A 21,756-nucleotide genomic window follows, 5' to 3' on the forward strand; every position below is an offset into this window, starting at 1 on the left:
ATTCTTCATTCTTTTTATACACAGTCAATATTCTTATTGATATCAGCAGGACTGTAACTTCAGGTTTTATTTTTCTACTCTACCAGCACTTATGACAGATATGAACATAGTATTCCTCAAACTTCAAAAATACAACATTCCAAGCAGGTTTTACAGTAGTGTGAAATTAAGTCATTTGATTTGTGTTGTTTGTAATGTTTGTATTCTGTAGGAGCAATGCTAATTGTCAGTGCTTTCACGCTAACAATTTTGCATCAAGTAACAGTTGCTTAAAACAACCTTTTCACTCTTAATAGAAAATAGAAATTATATCTCAGAACAAATTGCATGAGTGCTAATGTTGTGTTCTAGTTGAGGTTCATTTGGGTTCAATGTTTATATTTTATATGTTGTGAACTGATTTAGGGTATAAGACACAGTAAAATTAGCAATATGAGATGTTCCTTGCCTTAGACAATATTTGCGTATTTGCCTCTATTTCTTTGTATTTTGTTGTATAAATCAGATTATACTGAATACAATTGCAGATTTTCCTTTGTGGTAAATAGGCTTTTTCAGTTTTGCTTATTTATACATAATTTAATATAATGGTAAGCCGAAAATATTTGAACAAAGGTTGCATATTGAACCTCTGAGCATTATTGTGTAAAGATTGGACATGGTCAGAACATATCATAGTGGGAATGTTTGTTTTAGGAATGAAGTCCAGAAATGTCCACAGAATGCATTACCAAATTTTATTTGGAAGGATCTGTCACTCACTTATGTTTGGTTTAGTCATCTACACCTTGAACAGAAGAACAGATATGCACTCACCGAGCACTTTATTAGGAACACTTTTACTTTATTACACCTACTTATTCATGCGATTATCTAATCAGCCAATTGTGGGGCAGCAGTGCAATGCATACAATCATGTAGATACGGGTCAGGAGCTTCAGTTAATGTTCACATCAACCATCAGAATGGGGAAAAAATGGTTGGTGCAAAAATCTTTTTTTTTTTAAATCCAATCAGCAGCAGTTCTGCAGACAGAAACGCCTTGTTAATGAGAGAGGGCAGAGGAGAATGGCCAGACTGGTCAAAGGTCACAGGAAGGTGAAAGTAACACAAATAACCACACATTACAGCAGTGGTGTGCAGAAGAGCATCTCTGAACACACAGTGCCTCATAACTTTAAAGTGGATACAGTACAGGATACAGTAGTAGAAGTAAAAAAAAAAAAAGTAAGAAATATCTAATAAAGTGCTCGGTGAGTATAGTTTCAATATCAAGATGAATATCTTCCTGCCAAGTTTACATATTTAGGTTTACCTGCCATAAAATATTAATTATTCTTATTTCTCTAAAAATGAAAAATGTCACTGAAAATGTATCACTTCACTCAGTCACTCACAGAACACCACATTGCCTTTAATGCTCATATGTGTCACCCAAACAAATAAAACTGCTCCAGCTACTAACCTGTGCCATGTCTCATTCAAATAAAATGAACAACATGCAGACTATAGAACTGTCCAGTTCATGTCCATTTCCTGGATTGTACATGTATCTGTTATGTGCTTTGGTTTTCCCAATTCTTACTGGATCTATATGAGATGTGTCTATTTTGTTTGAATGCAGTAGACAATATGAATGAGCAATACTTGTGAATTTGTTTTCATTATGAACTACTTGAAGTGTTGTTTTCAAGAGCATATTGTCATTGTGTGAAAGACATATAATGACTGCATAAATTAAACCTTTTGAAGACAATATTCCCAATATTTTTCATTTCAAATAACCACTGGGTATGCATGTTAACAGTATGTGTGGGTTTATATATGTGTACAGCGTGGAAAATATTGGTGTAGTTATGTTCATACTTTGGTAGACCATCATCGCCTTGTGTAAAGAAAAACCCCTCAAAAATACAAATGCTGAAAACATGCTTTTTGACTGATTTTCATTAATTTACCATTTATTTTACATTTGTATGGAATTTACAAATGCCCCACAATTCCATATTCTGCAGTATGAAAAAAGCCCTTGAAGGTGCACACTGCGGAAGCCAGAACACAAATTCTACGCTGTAGATGGTTTGCTTAATAACTTTGTTATTTCAATAAAACATTTTTAAAGCTAATAATGGTGTTGTCTTCTCTTCCGACAAGTAATCTGAAATTTTTAACAACAAATTTAATTTAAAAATTACCCATTTATTTTACATTGCAACTTATTCATATTAATGATAAAAGGAAATAGAAAATGATTGTGAGTTATGAGAATTAAGGGTCTTGAGTTATCTTTATTATCACCAAAAATTATTAAATTGAAGTGATTTCCTCAAGTGCATTTAAGAGCTAACTCTAATTTCAATCATTTTTGATGTTTAACATTTCTTAACCAGACACAAATGATATTTTTGCATTATAAAACTGACGGCCAAAATTGTGTCGATACAAATCTCTTGTTCTTTCTGAATCATCACAAACAATGACATAATATGTTTAGATTATAGATCATCTAACAATGTTATATAATAAATACCAAATTATGAAAAGCTGTTTGTAAAAAAAAAAAAAAGGAAAAAAAAAAAAAAAGAAAACTTAGCAGCAAGGACAAGCTAACCATTACATAACTGTCCTTCTAACAGGCAAGCCTGTGCTGTTATTGAATGTGTTGGTCCCTGTACTCCCAGAATCCTTTTTGAGGGGTGTGGTAGTTGTTCCCATTGAGACTTCACTGCCGTGATGTTCTGTTTCTCCTCTCTTTCTCTTAAGTCTGCTGTTCGTCACATCGATCAGTACGGAGAGGTGCTGGTGTTCTGTGTGGAATATTCTTCAAAGTCCGCCGGGATTGTGTCTGTGAAGAGCGAAGAAAAAAAACACTGGCACAGACGTCACCAAGCCCGGATCCCCTAGCCGCTGCAATATGCTGTGGTTCTCTTTATTCTTATTCACAAATTACAATTAATTTACTTTACCTGTACCAGAATTGGCTGTCATTTTCTAATTTGCAATAGCTTAATTTCTGTCCATTTTGAGAATATTAATATAAATGTTTGCAACCTCTCAGAACTAGAACCAAGACATCCTTGCTCTCCATTTGCACTAAAATTTCATAGTTCACACCATCTGTGATTGGTCAGGTCGCACCATGTGATACGTGGAGAGCAGCAAGTCGAGCCGAACGGAGCTCACCATTACAGCGGTACTTCAGGTTGGACCAGATGATGTTCTCCTGGGAGAAGCAGAACACACCCAGCCTCCCGCCCCTCATGGTGGTGTCTATAATCACGCCGGAGTCAGCCACCAGCGAGGGACCTTCATAGAATCTGGCCCTGCACAAATCAAACCCACACAGACACTTCTTAAGTGAGGGACCTTCATAGAATCTGGCCCTGCACAAACCAAACCCACACAGACACTTCTTAAGTGAGGGAGCTTCATGGAATCTGGCCCTGCACAAGCCAAACCCACACAGACGCTTCTTAAGAGAGGGACTTTCATAGAATCTGGCCCAGCACAAACCAAACCCACACAGACGCTTTTCAAGTGAGGGACCTTCATATAATCTGGCCCAGCACAAACCAAACCCACACAGAGACTTCTTAAGTGAGGGACCTTCATAGAATCTGGCCCTGCACAAACCAAACCCACACAGACACTTCTTAAGTGAGGGACCTTCATAGAATCTGGCCCTGCACAAACCAAACCCACACAGACGCTTGTTAAGAGAGGGACCTTCAAAGAATCTGGCCCTGCACAAACCAAACACAAACAGACACTTCTTAAGAGAGGGACTTTCATAGAATCTGGCCCTGCACAAACCAAACCCACACAGACGCTTCTTAAGTGAGGGACCTTCATAGAATCTGGCCCTGCACAAACCAAACCCACACAGACACTTCTTAAGTGAGGGACCTTCATAGAACCTGGCCCTGCACAAACCAAACCCACACAGACGCTTCTTAAGAGAGGGACCTTCATAGAATCTGGCCCTGCACAAACCAAACACAAACAGACGCTTCTTAAGAGAGGGACCTTCATAGAATCTGGCCCTGCACAAATCAAACCCGCACAGATGCTTCGTAACCAGATCTGTGCACTGGACTGAACCAACAGGTGCACAATGCATTAAGTCTACGCTTGGCACAAACAATGTAGAGAAAAATGAGAGGCCAGTGATAACCCTGCAGGATGGCTTGGGATTGGCTCACCGGATGTAGCCCACCTGGGGCCGGTGCTGCAGGTACCAGCGGTACGACACCTTGTCCTTCCAGCCCACGTTCCGCGGGTCCTTCCACAGCAGACGCACCTGGTCGCTGGTGTCACCTGTGTGCCAGAGCGAGTTCCGCAGGTGTTCCCCAGGGCCCGTACTCGACTTCACCACCTGGACCAGAGAATCGGATTTAACGGCTTTTAAATCTTCACAAAGTCTAGAAGCCTGCAGACTGGAGTATATAGTGTATTAAGTTTGATGTGAAACTGATTAAATTTGATTCAGTTAAATTAACTGCATGAGTGTTCTACAAACTGCAGGGCAAGATATACACACAAAACATTCAGCTATATGTGCCTTTTTTATAATGCATTCCTAGATTGGATCTCAGAACTAGCCCTGTGTACGTGTGCGCGTGTGAGAGGGAGAGAGTGCCGAGTGTGAGAGGGAGAGAGTGCCGTGTGTGAGAGGGCGAGAGTGCCGTGTGCGCATGAGAGAGGGAGAGAGTGCCGTGTGTGAGAGGGAGAGGGAGAGGGAGAAAGTGCCGTGTGTGAGAGGGAGAGAGTGCCGTGTGTGAGAGGGAGAGGGAGAGAGTGCTGTGTGAAAGAGGGAGAGAGGGCCGTGTGAGAGAGGGAGAGAGTGCGTGTGAGAGAGGGAGAGAGTGCCGTGTGAGAGGGAGAGAGTGCCGTGTGTGCGTGAGAGGGAGAGAGTGCCATGTGAGAGGGAGAGAGTGCCGTGTGAGAGGGAGAGAGTGCCGTGTGTGAGAGGGAGAGGGAGAGAGTGCCGTGTGAGAGGGAAAGAGTGCCGTGTGTGAGAGGGAGAGGGAGAGAGTGCCGTGTGGGAGAGGGAGAGAGTGTCGTGTGAGAGGGAGAGGGAGAGAGGGCCGTGTGAGAGAGGGAGAGAGTGCCGTGTGTGAGAGGGAGAGAGTGCCATGTGAGAGGGAGAGAGTGCCGTGTGTGAGAGGGAGAGGGAGAGAGTGCCGTGTGGGAGAGGGAGAGAGTGTCGTGTGAGAGGGAGAGGGAGAAAGGGCCGTGTGAGAGAGGGAGAGAGTGCCGTGTGTGAGAGGGAGAGAGTGCCGTGTGAGAGGGAGAGAGTGCCGTGTGTGCGTGAGAGGGAGAGATTGCTGTGTGAGAGAGGGAGAGAGTGCCATGTGAGAGGGAGAGAGTGCCGTGTGAGAGGGAAAGAGTGCTGTGTGTGAGAGGGAGAGAGTGCCGTGTGAGAGGGAGAGAGTGCCGTGTGAGAGGGAGAGAGTGCCGTGTGAGAGGGAGAGAGTGCCGTGTGTGAGAGGGAGAGAGTGCCGTGTGTGAGAGGGAGAGAGTGCCGTGTGAGAGAGGGAGAGAGTGCCATGTGACAGGGAGAGAGTGCCGTGTGTGAGAGGGAGAGAGTGCCGTGTGCGCATGAGAGAGGGAGAGTGCCGTGTGTGAGAGGGAGAGGGAGAGAGTGCCATGTGCAAGAGAGTATTTGTAATACTAAAGGCCCTTTTAGCAAGGTTGGCAATTAGATTAGCTGTGTAACAGATAACTACAGGAACCCGTCAACACGATGAGGAAATATGAGGCACTTTCCACAGCGAGCAGCCTGAAGTCACGTGACCCCTACCCCTACACCTACAGAAAATAAATACATTTCAAAGACATTTTAATACGCATTTCTGATGCATGGCAAAATGTGTAAAAATTGCCGTTTCATGTATTCCAATATGGGTAACCTGGTCACATAAACCCTCTTTGGGGCGGGGCTGGCCTTGACACCACTGATCAGATCACCCCACCCCGTGCCCTGGTCACATGACCCTGGGCCCACCTTGAGCTGGATCCCGGGCTCAGCCACGGCTCTGAAGGGCGTGGCCTGCCAGTACGTCTGCTCCGTCTGCTTCCACATCACCACGTAGAAGCTGCTGGAGTCCTGATACCCGAAAATAAACCCTGCGTAGTCATCATCCGTCACTGTGTTCACGTGGAACGTGCCCTCAAAGTCCACTCCACTGAACGCTGTGTAACCTGGGAAACACCAGATGGACGATAGCATAGTTTAACATAACATAAAATAACACAGCATAGTAAGCATAGTATACCATAGTATAATAGTATAACAAAATGATGAAACCAGGCTGTTCAGCCCAGCAATGCTCACCTTTTCCTCCCACTAGTGTACATAATGCATAGCTTACCTAAAACATAGAATATCTAGCACCGTATCAAGCCTGGTCTTGAAAATCTCCAGTTTAACCTGGATCATACTGGACAGAAACTTCTCAACTGACTTTCCAGCAGAGGGGTGAAGTGCACAGGGAATGAGCCTCACAGGAGCTACTGAATAATCTGACTTTATGAACATTATAACAAATGTTCAACCTCCAAGCGAATACTAAACAATATACAATATGTAACTGGGCTTATTGCAGGGTGTCTCTTCAGTAAACATAATGCTTGTGCAAAAGCAATGGATGCTTTACATTTTCTCCTGTAAAGTTTCACTTCAAACCCCAGTTATTCAAAGTGAGGTCAGGATTGAAATGTGGAAATTAGGTCTGCTGTCACTCACCCACAGCGAGGCCAGGGTCACTGTTCATCGTCTGTACGATCTCCATGCCCTGAGGAGAAATTAAAATTCAATTAAATTCAATTTATTTTGTATAGCGCTTTTCACAGAAGACTTTACAGAGTGCAGGGTAGCTCACATATTTCTTGGCATACATATTTATAATAAGTATATCAATCACTTAATGGCAACCTGGGTAATGCAATACAGTATATGGATGCAGAATGTTGGGAGGACTGATTATTATTTCCAGTCTTATTTACATTGCATTCATTTCGCTGACACTTGTTTTCATCCAAAGCGATTTACAGTTCATTAGACTAAGCAGGGGCCAATCCCCCCTGGAGCAATGTGAGGTTAAGGGTCTTGCTCAACGGCCCAACAGCTGCACAGATTTAACAGTGGTTATAACCACCAACCTTCTGGGTCTCAGTCAAGCTATCATACTATTTTATCTGACCAATGAAAAAGTGTGTATTATTTGCTAGCATACTACATATCTGGCTGACATCTAACATTTGATAAATAATATCAATAAGTAAATGTAATGCATCAGGTATACAAGATGCACTGCAGTAAATTGGCCTGTTAATATAGCTTAAAGATTTAACCACAAAATATTGAATCATTAAATGTAAAAGGAGAAACATTATAGATGCTTCTTTTGTTTAGTTGTTCTCTTGTCTAATCCACCATTCTGTCTGATTGGCAGTTTCACACAGCCCCGAGCCTACTGCCACTCTTAAACTGTTCCTGTCACCTGAGGGCTGATCTCATCAGTTCATGTTCATGTTTTTTTTTTGATCTGTTCATCAGGAAAGGCCAATCTTAACCATCCTATCACTGCAACTTCTTCCATCAATTTGAGTGGGCACAAACACTGACTGATAAAATGAAAATGTGCAGATGTCATTAAACATGATTAATGCATTTGTCCCCTGCAGTAAAATCCAGCAAGACCAGCCTGAAATTACCAGCAACCAGCTGTATCAAAGCATAGCCTGAGCTGGTCAGATCATGTTGAGTATGGAGCTGGTTTGAAGTGGTCAACCAGCCACCAGCTGTATCAAAACCTAGCTTGAGCTGGGTTTTTTCCAGCGGGGTTGTTTCTCTGTTATTGGTTGACTAAGGGTGGAGGACCTGGTTGAGGACCACCCAGTTGGGGTCGATCTGGGCGTCGCCCTCGGGGTCGAGCACCACGGTCTGGTAGGCCCTGAAGTCCGTCAGCGTGACCTCTGCGTTCTCGGGGCAGTTATCCATCATGTCAATCACCCGGTCCTGGTCAAAGTCATTCTCACAGATATCTCCCACCCCGTCATCTGTCCAGAGGAAACATTGCAATGTAGTTACTGCAGACTACCATAAACAGAAACAATTCACAATTCACAATTCAGAAAACACTACACCATCTCTGACAATGTGGTTACTACAAGGGTCAGAATATAGGTACAGTTAAAGAAAAAGCAGCAACAGAATTTAACTTTACATTTTTTTTATCCTATTGAATTTTCAGAATTCATTTCAATACATTGTTGTGCCTGCATTAAATATTAAGCCATTGTTATGGTCCTAATAAGCAAAAATAAATAAAATAGTAACAGTAATAATCCCGTACTGTTGTCGTCTATCTGGTCAGGGTTGGGTGCCAGCCTACAGTTGTCTGGTCCAGGTGGGAGGACGTCAGGTATGCCGTCACCATCATCATCATCATCACATTCGTCTCCCAGGCCGTCTCTGTCTGTGTCCAGCTGGGAGCTATTTATGACATTGGGACAGTTGTCCTTGGAGTCCTGGTGGCCATCACCGTCACTGTAGGAAACAGGGCAAATCTGTGCAAGGGAATGGTTCATTTGACTGAGGGATGCATGTTTGACTGAGGGATGTTAGTTTGATTGAGGGATGTCAGTTTGAGTGAGGAATGTTTGTTTAACTGAGGGATGTTGGTAGACTGTGAGATGACTGGCCTTCGTTAAGAGTACCTGTCTTGGTTGGTGTCACAAGAGTCTCCTACAAGATCGTCATCAACGTCTGACTGAAATAGAAAAATGAACAAAACAACATGCTGTTGAAACTTACCCAATATTGCAGATTTTCTACACATTTAATCCAAATGATTTAGCATCCTGGACTAATCTCCCTTTTTTTTCTTTTTTTGAAATGGAAATGTTATTTGTTATGATGTTCTACGGTACATCAGAAAAATACGGCGGAAACACATTAAAATGAACGATTAAAATGACAGAGATGATTAGAAAATTCCCATATCACAGCATGGTCATCTGTTCAGAAGCCATTTTAAAACCATACTATTTGCAGAGAGAGCCTGACAGTTCTAAGCGCTTCCATGGCTGGAGATGAGAAACACTCTGAATGCTGTTCCAGTAAGTGCTGCCCTGACCTGGTTGGGGTTGGAGATTTCAGGACAGCTGTCACAAGCGTCTCCCACTCCATCATTGTCTTTGTCCAGCTGGTCATAGTTTGGGACTCTCTGGCAATTGTCAAGGATGTTCTTTATACCTGAAGAATCAAGTCACTTTTGGCTTTTGTGTATAACAGTGAAGAACAAAAATAAGCCCACTATAATTTTACTTGCTTGCAGAACATTGTGACATCAACACATAAATTGCTTAATTCTGTTCTGTTTGTAAAAAAAAAAAACACATTTTATGTACATAATTCTTTATGAATATTTCCATATCTATACTCATATTTATTCATGTTATTGTTCTCATGTCAGGGAGTGTGGGAATTCTATGCAAGGGTATTGAGCTTCGAGTACATTATTCATTTTGAACTGTCATTTCCTCATGCTGTCACAAGGTGGCACTAGTACATGGAAAGATTTTTAGTTTTTAGTTGTGCAGTTAGACAGGACCAACCCTCAAAGATCTGGCCAAGAGTCTGGAAAACAGCCTCTATTAACAGTCCGTAAATGTCAAACAAATCTGGCAAGTTAGAGCAGCAGACATATTTGACAGAAAGTTATTTTGTCCATTTTGTACATAGGCTGGACACATATTTCAGTGATGCCAGCATGTATTCAGCATACTAATATTACATCATTTTCCTGGACGGAACACTTAAATGGTAGTCACAAAATGGGAAGTGCATTGTATATATTTTTTATGAATATATGAAATGAAAATATTTTTGTAAGAAACGGGAGCCAATTCAATTCCACATTTAACTGGGATCTATTTTATTTTTATGAGATTCAATCTTCACTTTTTCTCCATGTGAGAAATGGCCTTAGTGGAAAAAGCCTGAGTCTCTTTTCATCAGGTATCACATCATTACCCTGCAATGGTGGAAACAGATGGCGTTTAACACTGCTGAGCACATATTGCGAAGCATTCCTTCTTACTCAACTGGGATAGGTTAAATAAAAGCCACTACTTGGACACACATGTTGGAAGACAGACGTTTGAACTCAACAAATCATTTTAGCTCAAGAGCTGATTTAGCAGATCTACTGGCGCAAGCAGGTGTTTCAAATGATCTTCCCAGAAGGCTTATCAAAAGCCCCACAGAGCCAAGCATATGTTCACACGCTCTCCTGCAAGTACAGTAGCAAATACATTTGGATGAAATCGATCATCTTTTTCGGTATTATATCAATTCAGTTGTTGCAGTCCAGTACTTTTTTGGCTTTAAACATATTTTTGAATTTACACCAATTCTCAATGCAAAACTGAAGCAGTATGCTGAGCACTGGTTTTTGGTCCCACTGATTCCCACTGATTACCTGGTGAGATCCTGCAACCCACACTGAGCTTGTACATATCCTTAGCTCATAACTAAATATCTTTAGCATATAGAACACTTATTAGGCATTTAGTAGACTTATTTTTTAGACTTTTTAAGTCTTCTGCTGCTGTAGCCTATCCACATAGAGGTTTGACGCGTTTAACACGTGTTCAGAAATGCTCTTCTGCATACCACTGTTTTAATGCGTGGTTATTTGTATTACTGTTACTGGACCAGTATGGCCGGTCTCCTCTGACCTCTCTCATTAACATTATCACATCTAACACATTAGATGAAAAACACAGATTGCGACTACATTTTCTTGTGGGAATAAATTATTGATTTATTTTGACTGCAATTGTACTATTGACTTTACATTGAAAACGGGTCTGAATTACTTATACTGAAGCCAACCGCAGTGGCAATAGTGAGTACCGTCTCTCGCATAACCAGGAAATGAGCATCAAAAAAGCCCAGTTAAGGCTGCTCGATGTACTTGGTGTGCCTGGTTATTATGACACTGGTGGATTTGGGGTTGTGACAGAGTGGGTTTTTGAAATGGACATTTTTACCGTCCCCGTCGATGTCATCATCGCAGGCGTCGCCCTTGCCATCTCCGTCCGTGTCGCGCTGGTCTTGGTTCACCGTCGTGCGGCAGTTATCGCAGGCGTCTCCGTGGGAATCCTTGTCGCTGTTCCGCTGGTCAGGATTGGCCGTCAGCCAGCAGTTGTCCTGGTCCGGGACAGAAGCCAGTCAGGTCTCAGAGAGCCAAATCATTCACCGGGGGATTAAGAACAGCGGGCTTACATCATCGTTCAGAATGCCGTCCCCATCCGCGTCATTGTCACACGCATCACCCTGCCCATCCCGGTCTGCATCCTCTTGGCCAGAGTTGGGGATGTAGGCACAGTTGTCCTGAAACACAAACAGACTATTATACAAATAGACCAAGATTTACAGACTCTACTGTACCTAAATATCAGCATATTCCCCTACTGTAATGGAACGAAGCATGGACTCTACAAGACCTCTGAAGACCACAGTCAAGACCTGTGGTATCTGGCACCAAGATGTTAGCGGCAGATCCTTTAAGTCCTGTAAATTGTGAGGTAGATTGGGGAATTTGGAGGCCAGGGCAACACCTTTGAACTCTTCATCGTGTTCCTCAAACCATTCTCAAACAATTTGTGCAGGGCGCATTAGCCTGCAGAGAGGCCACTGCCATCAGGAAATACCATTGCCATGAAGGGGTGTACCTGGACTGCCACAATGTTAAAAATTGATGTTCACTTTCATGTCCGGACCCAGAGTCTACATACAGAATATTGACCAGAGCATCACATTCTCTTAACTGGCTTGTTTTCTTCCCACAATGCATTCTGGTGCCATCTCTTCCTCCAAGCAACCTTCTTTCATTGCTCCAAGATCCAGTTCCAATGCTCGCCTGACCATTGTTGGCGCTTTCAACGGTGGACAGGGGTTAGCATGGGCACTTGGATCAGATGGGATAGGGTTTCTTGTCCTGGCACATTGATGAGCTTTGGGTGCCCAACACCCTGTCGCCAGTTCGTGGTTTGTCCCTCCTTGGACTGTCAGTAGGTACTCACCACTGCTGACTGGAAGTCAGCCTTGCCATTTCGGAGATGCTCCAACCCAGTCTTCTGGCCATAACAATTTGGCCCTTGTCCAAGTTACTCAGGTCTTTACACCTGCCCATTTCCCCCCCATCTAACACATTGTCTACGGGAACCAATGGATCGCTTACCATCTATTACATCCCAGACCCTGAGATGCAGCATTGTTATAAACGTTGATAATCAATGTTATTTGCTTCATTGGTGATAATGTTTTGCCTCATCGGTGTACATCCAGTTATAAATATGGTTAGTGTGTAAACATGCTAAACATATTGCAGAATGTTCTACTTCTGTGAGGGTTTGCAGAGCAGGTCATTGATACCTTTCTGCATTTGGGGTCCCTGCACGTGAGCTTCGCATCAGGGTAGCCGTCGATATCCGTGTCCTTCCCGCACTGGAAGCCATTGCCTGCCCAACCAATGTCACACTAAAGACACCAAAACATAGATATGAGACATACCCACTGAAACACATTCCAGATGGATCCAATTTTACAATGTCACTATCTCACTAGGTAACACTCTATGTTTGAGATATTGAGCTTCAAAGATACTAAAGTGAAAGGGCTCCAAGCAGGTACAATCTTTTAAATAGATCTTTTTTTCATACTTCTAAACAGCACTTTTGTGTAAAATTTCACACATATGTTTAGTGCTCTATTTTCTCGAAATGTCAGTTAGAACCTTATAATTCCAATATGTAAAAATTGCTTTGTGCCCATTTTAATGTCAGTTATACAGCAAGTTAATGGTCACCAGGCAGCTGACGGTGCCGTCTCTCTCCAGCACACAGTGGGCGTTGTCTCCACAGGGATTCTGCAGGTTGTTCCCGCAGGTGTTCATCGGCCGGCACCCACTCCCCTGGTCCCCTGTGAACCCCGCCTTGCAGCCCCCGCAGTGGAACGAGCCCTGTGGAGAACCAGGGCTTTGTGAGGTCCAGACTCATCAGGCTGGTGGGGAACCAGCGCCTGTACACACTTGGTGCACTAGAGGAACTAGCAGAGGAAAACTTGGCTAACAAACACCTGGCAGAATGAAGCTACTTGTCTTTCACTCAAGACTGCTGACCATAGTCAGTTAATGTTACATACCAGAACTGGACCTGCAGTGTAGATTTACATGAGCAAATGTTGCTCAGGATCAATTCTTTTACTTTTTTGGGGTGTGATTATGTGATGAAAGAACAGGAAAGGGTCTTACCACAGTGTTGTGACAGTAAGAATTAGCCACACAGCCTCCATTGTTGGGTCCTGCACATTCGTCTATGTCTTTACACGTCTGCAATCAGTACAGATAACCAGTGGATGCAGGCGGCGTCCATGCAATCAGCAGTGGTGGAACATGAGCCACGAACAAGGCTCAATTGTTGAGCCAGTTTTTGAAAACTTTTGCTAAAGCAAACTTGTTATAAAATATAGGCTCAGGCTTAATATTAAGTTCAACGTTAGTTAATGTTAATACTAATATTATACCTTTTTTCTTTAGCTTACATGAACTAATATTCAGATTCTCAAGAAACCTATGTGCAATTACAACAAAATACAAATATAAATACAAATACTAAATAAACACAAAATGGGAATAGTCTACTGGATTCTATTAAACAATTCATTTTCATCAACATCTATCCTGAATAGAAAAAAAAATGGCCCTGCAGACACAGTACTTGCTAAGATGAAACATGAATGTGTGGTCACTGTGTAATAGTGTCTCACCTGCTTGTGTGTGAGCGCATACGCCCGGCCCACTCCCCGTACAGCTGGTCCCGTGAAGCCCAGCGGACACACCTCACACCTGAAGCCTGGGGACGTGTTAACGCACTGCACTCCGGGGTGGCAAGGGTTAAACTGGCACTGCCAGGTCCCACAGTACAACAGGAGAAAGATACATGAGTACAATGTAGAACACACAGCCAACACCTCAGACCCCTCAAACTTGTGTCAGGAGCATCATGATATCCAAAAGGTATTCAGCCGAATTCATATCGCTGCACATACAATAGAACCTCCGAGATATGAACCTCCAAGTTACACATCGACCGGGCAATCAAACAGAGTAGTAAACCAGGAGAAATAAGCAATTACGCATCACACAATATATGGATTCTCATTGTTTTTACCACTGAAGTAAATATATGAGCATTACATCAAAACAAGTTACACTTTCTATCAGTAAAATGATAACTGCATTTTGGGACCATATTAAATCAGTGAGTTTGGAGCAGAACTCTTAGAACATAATGAAATGATAGCAGTGATATCTTCTCATGTGCAGTAAAACAATTCTGATGTCTTACACCCATTGACAAATGCATTTGATTATCATCTGTGATAGACGCAGTTTATGTATGTATGAGTTGAATAGTTAGAAGCTGCCTGCTCATTGACAGACCACAGATATTCTTTCAGTTTTCTCCTGCTGAGAGACTTTTAAAGTATTTATAGTCACAGAATAACAGTCTGTAAATAAGCCTACCGCAATACTAACCATTGCTTTTCAACTTCACTTATAAAATTCCTAAAGGGTTTACATATCTGATGTTCTGCTCTATTTCTTTAAACAACAATACAGTGTACAGGAATACAGTGGAAACCATGTGTACAGTTTATGGGCAGTTCCCCAGCTTCCCAATGAAAACACAGCAGTACCCCCCCTACTTTGCTTTCACTGCTGTTGGATCCAGGTTTACTGGGTAAACGACAAACATTCATTCCATTCGCTGCAATCACCATAGCAGGATCATAAAATAATGGAATAAACCTCGGGCAATTTCCACCAAACTCATTCCCAGATGTCTTTCCAGAAACATTCCCTGAGATGCTTTTTGCTGTGCACTTTCAACAAAGCAGCAAGCGGTTCTTTATAATCAAATAACAAAAAAACATTAAACTAAATGCCCACAGGCATGCCTTACCTCATCTACATCATCACAACTCACTCCATCCCCAGTGTAGCCATCAGGACAGGGAGCGCACTGTACCCCGTTCTTTGTCTTGATGCACCCCTTGTCACGGAAACATGACCCAGGGGGGCACGGCGTTCCGCCAGAATCTTCTGGATCTTTATCTCCTTCACCATCATCACCATTGTTCATTAGCTCTGTAACAACACTCAGATGTCAGAACTTTAGTTGGTCCATTACACACATTTCCACCATAAAGATGAGTTGAGTTACCAATAAGTAAGAGGCAAAATTATTGTAAATGGCTGCCAAGTAGCTCAATCTGTTCTATTGGAAATCTATGGTAAAGGCACAGTGAAATGTACTCTAAGCTGCAGACATCTGATTCAAGCTGCATATTTATATTCATGTTCAAAGGGATCAGTGATCTACACCAGCATTAAATCAGCTTTATATCAAGCTGTCCTGCTTTAAGCTTTATGCATGATGCCGAGGTGTTCAACTGTGTTTAAATATAATCCTTCACTGGCATGTATCTACACTACTAATTAGTGAAGTATTCTTCTATAATGGTCTTGTTAGGGGAAGTGATCTATCATGGGCTTGTCAAGCAGTTAACCTTGAATTTATTTTCAAAAAGGCAATCCCAGGACATTACTACATCTCTTATTTGATATCGACAACAAAAAAATGATTGAAAGTTACATTTTTCAAATGCCATGGTTGCATATGACCAGCAGAAATAGAAGTAATGGTGCGCTTAATAAAATTATGATAAATAAAAAAAATGTCTTACTGCAAGCCTGGCACTCTGAAATAGTGTTTCTCAGGAAGGCCGTTTCCTTGACCTGCAATCAGATGCAATACAATTATAAAAAGTTCTGATGCCCTGATATGTTGAATCAGCTGCAGCACAATGCACACAAGATGGCACTACCTGCTGTAGGAGGATGTCTTTCAGGTCTGAGATCACCCTGCTGAGGTCCAGCATCTGATTGGATAGCTGTTTGGTATTGGCACCTGTTGGAAACAGGACCCAATGAGAGAACGGCTCACTCCAACACCATTAGAAGATGCACAAGGCAGCAAAGGTTACAGTGTTGCATTTGTTAGACGGCAGTAGGAGAAAGGAAGCCCGGCTCTAATTAATCACCGTGGCTTAAATGATCATGACAATTGGAATGTTTGCTAATGAGCATTCCTGAAGCTTTCTGAATGGCCTTTCAACTGCACCTCACTTTTCCAGAACATTTCCACGGAAGTGCAGCCAGGACAAAAACACCAGAAGATTGTCAGAGAGGAAGCTTGGGAACACATAAATGGAAGCAATTAGCTTACATCAAAGTGATGAAATGGAGTGTGTGTGTGTGTGTGTGTGTCTGGTGTTGACATATTGCCTTCAGTATTTTAGAGGCTGCTTTCCAGCTACTTTGCAGCAATCATGGCATTTCTTTTTCAGCTACTTTCTGTGATCTTACCCAGTATTTGCACTGAATCGCTCTGATGAAAGTTACAGTCTTGTAAAGAAGCAACATTGTCGACCGAGTCACCAAAAACAAGCTTCAGATCCTGTACAACATCCTGTCAAGTCAGAAAACAAACATTTATAACTGCTATTAATAAACAGCTTAAAAATAAATAAAAAACATGTTACCCACACACAGAGACAAATCCACAACAGGTCTACACCATATGCCTGGACACTCAACTCACTTGAAGGGTAGCAAGTTCTAACAAATCTTGTGGGTTTGGAGAGTGATATCACAGACATAAAAGTGGCATCACCATGTCATATGGAGGTGGGGGTCATCGACTCCTACCCAAGACAATCTTGGTGTAAAATCTAGCTATGACCATCCTAAAATTACCAAAACATAGCTTGAGCTGGTCAGACCATGTTAAGTATGGTGCAGGTCTGAACTGGTCAACCAGCTACCAGCGGTTTCAAAACCTAGCTTGAGTTTTTTTTCAGCAGGGGAACCCTTATTTGTATTTGTCAGAAGGTCAGATGGTTTGTGGTGTGAGAGAGTTAACCTGTAGGAGTAGCTGTAGAGGGCGTACCCACGCTCTTTGACTTACACGGGGTCTTTTCGACATGGTCTTGAGCTCGACTGTGTTCTCGCCTGGGGGGAGGCCTCTGAAGGCCGCAGGTACGTCCCCCAGCGTCTGTTCGAGCTTGCAGTCCACGTACAGGTCCGTGGTGGGGCTCCCCGTCCGCAGGCCGCTCAGGTGGAACATGACCGAATGGCTCCGGCCGTCCCCCAGCGAGAGGTTGTTAAAGGTGACGGACGCCAGCTTCCTGTCGCTCTTCATGAACCGCACAATCGCTGCGCGTGGAGAGGGGTTCTTTAGCACCATCACCGACCGGGAGGGCAGCCATCTTACACGCGACTGTCTTAATTAAGTGATGACCCACGGAAATAATACAAAATGGTTTTGGATTCGAATACTTTTCTGTGCTCGATTGATCTCGCCTGGTGCAACTGAGCCTAAGCCAACAAAGAGGGCAGGGTTTGCACATTTTGAGAGTATTTTATCAGTTCCAATACAGCAGACAAGCTCAGTAAAGCGTTGAAGTATTTGAATCCAAAACAATTATGTATTTCACCCTACAGACGTTCTACAGACCTTATAGTTCATTTCAATAATACTTAGGAATAAACACTTGGCCCAGTGGCCACACACACCTTTGTTTGGCTTCCCCATCACAGAGAACTCAAAATACTTCTGGTTGGTTTTGGGGTTATAAAGGTTGAATATTTGGGTCAGGGCCTTGGTTTGGAGCTGAAATGTTGTCAGGATGAAGACTTCATCGACTGACTGGTCCTGGAGGCCCCTCTGCAGAAGGTCAGGCAAACAGTCCGGGGACACAAGGAGGTCGTAGACTGAAATGGGAGAGATAAAAAAAAAAACTACTACCACTTTTCTAGGGGTACACAGCAACCAACTCACACCAGAAACAGGATTCTCTGGTTTTATTTTGAATACCTTAGAACAGAGGTGTCAAACTAAATTCCTCCTTCATCCAAGGTTTGTTGATGACTGTAAGTGCTAAGAACATCCATAAAACCAGCAGACAATCCTCCCAGTCTACATAATAAATAAATATATACATCATATCAATAGTATAATTACTGCATACAAATAGCATTAGGTTTGTGTAGTCAGTTTAGGAAACAAATATCTTTAAAATGACACAAGTTGATGCTGTTTGCTTCTGTTTCCATTTACTGTATTGCAGACCAGGTTTCATGGACCTACTGAAATATTTGAAAAGATTATCAAGTCATCACATGCAACAATGCCCAGTGAATGTATTATTAAGTATATTAAATTCTTGAAGAATTGAACTTATATTCAATTCTTGAGGAATTATAGTGGGCACAGCAGCAATTATACATGGTTGTAGCAGTTGTCAGAGATCTGTGCTGATACCTTAATGGAGAGCAGTCTGATGTTAGGCTGATAAATTTAATTTCCTGTCTTTTGAGGCATTCAGTAAATGCAAACATTTCACTTAAAACATAGTTTTTTTGTGATTAATAGATGTATGAATCATAGACAATGGATTCAATCTACATTTATGTGGATACAATCTAAACACCTTATGATGGACAAACAATTAAAAGCAATAATTTTCATCACATAGAAACAAGTGAGTTCAGCAATCCCTAAAACAAACTCCCTAAACTGAGTGAAGAAAATGCCTAACGCTCAGAAAATTAGAAAATTCATCAGTCAAAGTGATAGATAATTGAATCCCAGAAACAGTATCTACAGGTAGTGTTTCCATGTACATTTACAGAACAGTTTAGCAGTTCATTTTATTCTTGTCCAATTTAAAAAATGTTTGTCATTCTTGAGTACCAAGACAAGACAGTGACAGTGCACTGTACACTAAATTATTGGATTACTCAGTTTATCACTGCTACTAGTGTTTTTCTGACAGTCTTCTAAGCTCTACATTAATAACTTCATACATTCAAAATGTTGTATTACAACTCCACACAGAACAATGTCATACCATTCATGCTGTTTTGGTCATTAAGCACAAAAAGAGGTAATTTAGTCTTGGCCTATCCTATAATATGGTAAATATATCACTTTTTTATTGTTATTCTTTTTCTGCATGTTTTTAAGGAGCCCCCATTGAATGCAGTGTTAATTCATTAATGTAAGTGCAATGCATGTGCAAGGTGGTGTTAAGCAGCCCTTGTGTTTATATGGCAGTATGTCCACAGAGTCTGATACTATTTTAAGGGATATTTTAATGGACTATGTCTGCTAAAGCCACTCTGTAGGCTCCTTCTGTGTGAGATTTTATTAAGTGGGATGCAAACCAAAACAGTGGTAAAGCAGTTTCTCTTATAGCAGCATTAATCTAAATACTAAAATTGTAAAAAGAAAATGTACAAAGAATACTAATAATTTTAGAAAAAAAAACATAGTATGGTGCTTTTTGCCACAGTATGAAAATATGATCAAATGGCAAAAAGATCCATGAAAAGTGATGCTGCTCAAGATACTCTGTAAAGATTTCTAACATTGAATCAGTCTTTGAAAAAGGAAAGGTCCAGCATCTTACCTGTGCCTTGAGCTTGCGCTCTGGAGCACAACTGCGACACTACCAGTGAGGCGAACAGCAGCTGAACCCACAGACCCATTGTCTTACTGTCCAGGCAGACGCACTCTTCCGCAGCAGTGGAGGCTCTGGTGCAGGAGCAAGTGGTTCAGAGACAGGGAGAGAGGCGGACTGTCATAGTTACAGAGTGAGGTACAGTCCCAGGGAGCTGGCTCATGGGCGGCGCGGTCCCATGACTAGGTGAGCACGTGGCTGTGTGGGTCACGCCCTTTTCGGATATCCTCCAGCTGAGGTGTGATGATCCCTGTCCAGCCAAGGGTAGTGGCTCCCATAGACCACCCGAGGGACCTCTCTTTGCCACTGTTCTCCCCGCTCACTCTCTCAGCTGCCTGCCCACTTCTCAATTCTGCACTCTAAGTTACTGTTTTCTTCACGATTAACTCTCTTTTATGATTTATTATCAATTCATCATAAAAGTGTCAGAGAAATAAATTTATGAATGGAACAGAAAGGATGAAGTAGCTGTCTTAGAGTTACAATTCAAAACACACCAATATCAAAAACCATTTAGAAACATTAAATTAGATCCACTACAATTCATTATGTTTTAATCATGTATTTCAAATTCATTTAAATAATTAGTTACATACAATTGTAAAGCCTCAGCTGATACATGTACCTAGCTGCATCATAATTCAGTTCTTTACAACATGTGGTGCATACTTTGAACTTTAAACACTTCTGCTACACATCCTATAGCTAATCCCTGTAAGATATAGTTTTACTGATAGTGTTCCAAGTTAAATGTCAGCTCCCTATCAAAACAATTATAGTGCTTACTGTTTGGATTAATGAGAAAAGGCTGCATTTTCTACATTTTTGGCAGTGCAGCTGCAAGCTCCCAAGGCCATTTTAACAGTCCATTGGGTAAAATCTGTTTACAAAAATCTGGGTCTCCAAAACGACTTTTTCCATCAAGGTCTGGGAACAGTGCCGGGTTGGACCTTTAGTCAGTGGCACAAACTTAAAAAACATGTATAGCCAGATAGTTTCCAGCTACATTTAGAAGCCTTTAGAAGAATAACATATTTGCTGAGGCGGATGCAAATGTATTTAAAGATGAGAACACCTTGGTTCCAGTAATCTTTTTTACGAGCCTTCCCTGAATAATATTACTTATCCCATTGTTTGCATTCTCTTTCAGCTTTTGCAGCTACTGTGTAGCAACAGTGTGTTCCCTATCAATATACGGTATTGCGCAAAATTTGATATTTGTGAACAGAAGCGAACCTGACCTCTAAATGGTACAACGTTAAACAGGACACATTTCTTCAATTTTTAAAGCAAGATTAAATAATTAAAAATTATTTTTACTATTATTTATGAACAGTAAAAAAAGAAAATAAAAAGCAATCTTGCCTTAAAATTTGCAGAAAGGTCTCATGTTTAACTCTATACCATTTAGAGGTTTCAGGTTTGCTTTCGATCACTTTTCACATTTTTGCACCCCACTGTAAAAGTCATGTATAAAATTTAAATCATAGGTCACACACACACACACACACACTCATATCATACATTCATGCACCAAACAAATTCATTCTCATACATACACAGACAAAAGCATCAATACATATTCACTTAACAATGCTGTGCCAGTCATAATATGCCAATATTTCAATCTTCTATACCTGAAGATCCAAGTATTTACCAAGCTATTATTACAGAAGTTATTGGAACTGATACAATGCATTGAGAGAACATTTTGCCCTTGTAAATATTTAACAATTCTTTCCTGCAAAACAACATTCAAAAATCCCTGTTACAGTCTCTGTACTAAGAAATATCTGTGTATTCCTTCTAAATATACACTCCGTGAGCACTTTTTTGGGTATTTATTAGACTTATTTTTTAGACTTATTGGTCTTCTGCAATGACTTGCATCATTTTTATTGCACCATACAATACCTGCCAAACACACTGAAACGCATTTAAAAGAACATAATAGCCTAGTTGGTGTGAAATGTACTAAAGGTGTTTTCACAAGCAAAACATGCTGCTCCAAAATCGTATTCCCGGCATAAAAACACCACGAGACGATAAATAGATGCTTCTAGTGTTTTATTGGTCTGTTAAGGGCTGCA

At 41.6% G+C, this 21,756-nt stretch overlaps 1 protein-coding gene across 1 annotated transcript; it reads right to left on the reverse strand.

The window, feature by feature from the left end:
- Positions 1–1,932: 1,932 nt before the first annotated feature.
- On the reverse strand, positions 1,933–19,783 carry LOC133140930 (thrombospondin-4-B-like). Its single transcript, XM_061261238.1, has 22 exons — positions 19,616–19,783; positions 17,718–17,915; positions 17,110–17,357; positions 16,509–16,611; positions 15,968–16,050; positions 15,827–15,878; positions 15,043–15,227; positions 13,844–13,981; positions 13,329–13,406; positions 12,885–13,037; positions 12,452–12,556; positions 11,300–11,407; positions 11,065–11,224; positions 9,144–9,262; positions 8,725–8,777; positions 8,361–8,554; positions 7,886–8,064; positions 6,749–6,797; positions 6,008–6,204; positions 4,203–4,375; positions 3,184–3,323; positions 1,933–2,845 (listed from the first exon to the last, which is right to left on the reverse strand). Exons 1-22 carry the CDS (start codon positions 19,692–19,694, stop codon positions 2,784–2,786), a joined length of 2,856 nt encoding a protein of 951 aa, XP_061117222.1. The 5' UTR covers positions 19,695–19,783; the 3' UTR covers positions 1,933–2,783.
- Positions 19,784–21,756: the final 1,973 nt, after the last annotated feature.

This window comes from Conger conger, chromosome 11 (assembly GCF_963514075.1).
Source record: "Conger conger chromosome 11, fConCon1.1, whole genome shotgun sequence".
Lineage (NCBI taxonomy): Eukaryota > Metazoa > Chordata > Actinopteri > Anguilliformes > Congridae > Conger > Conger conger.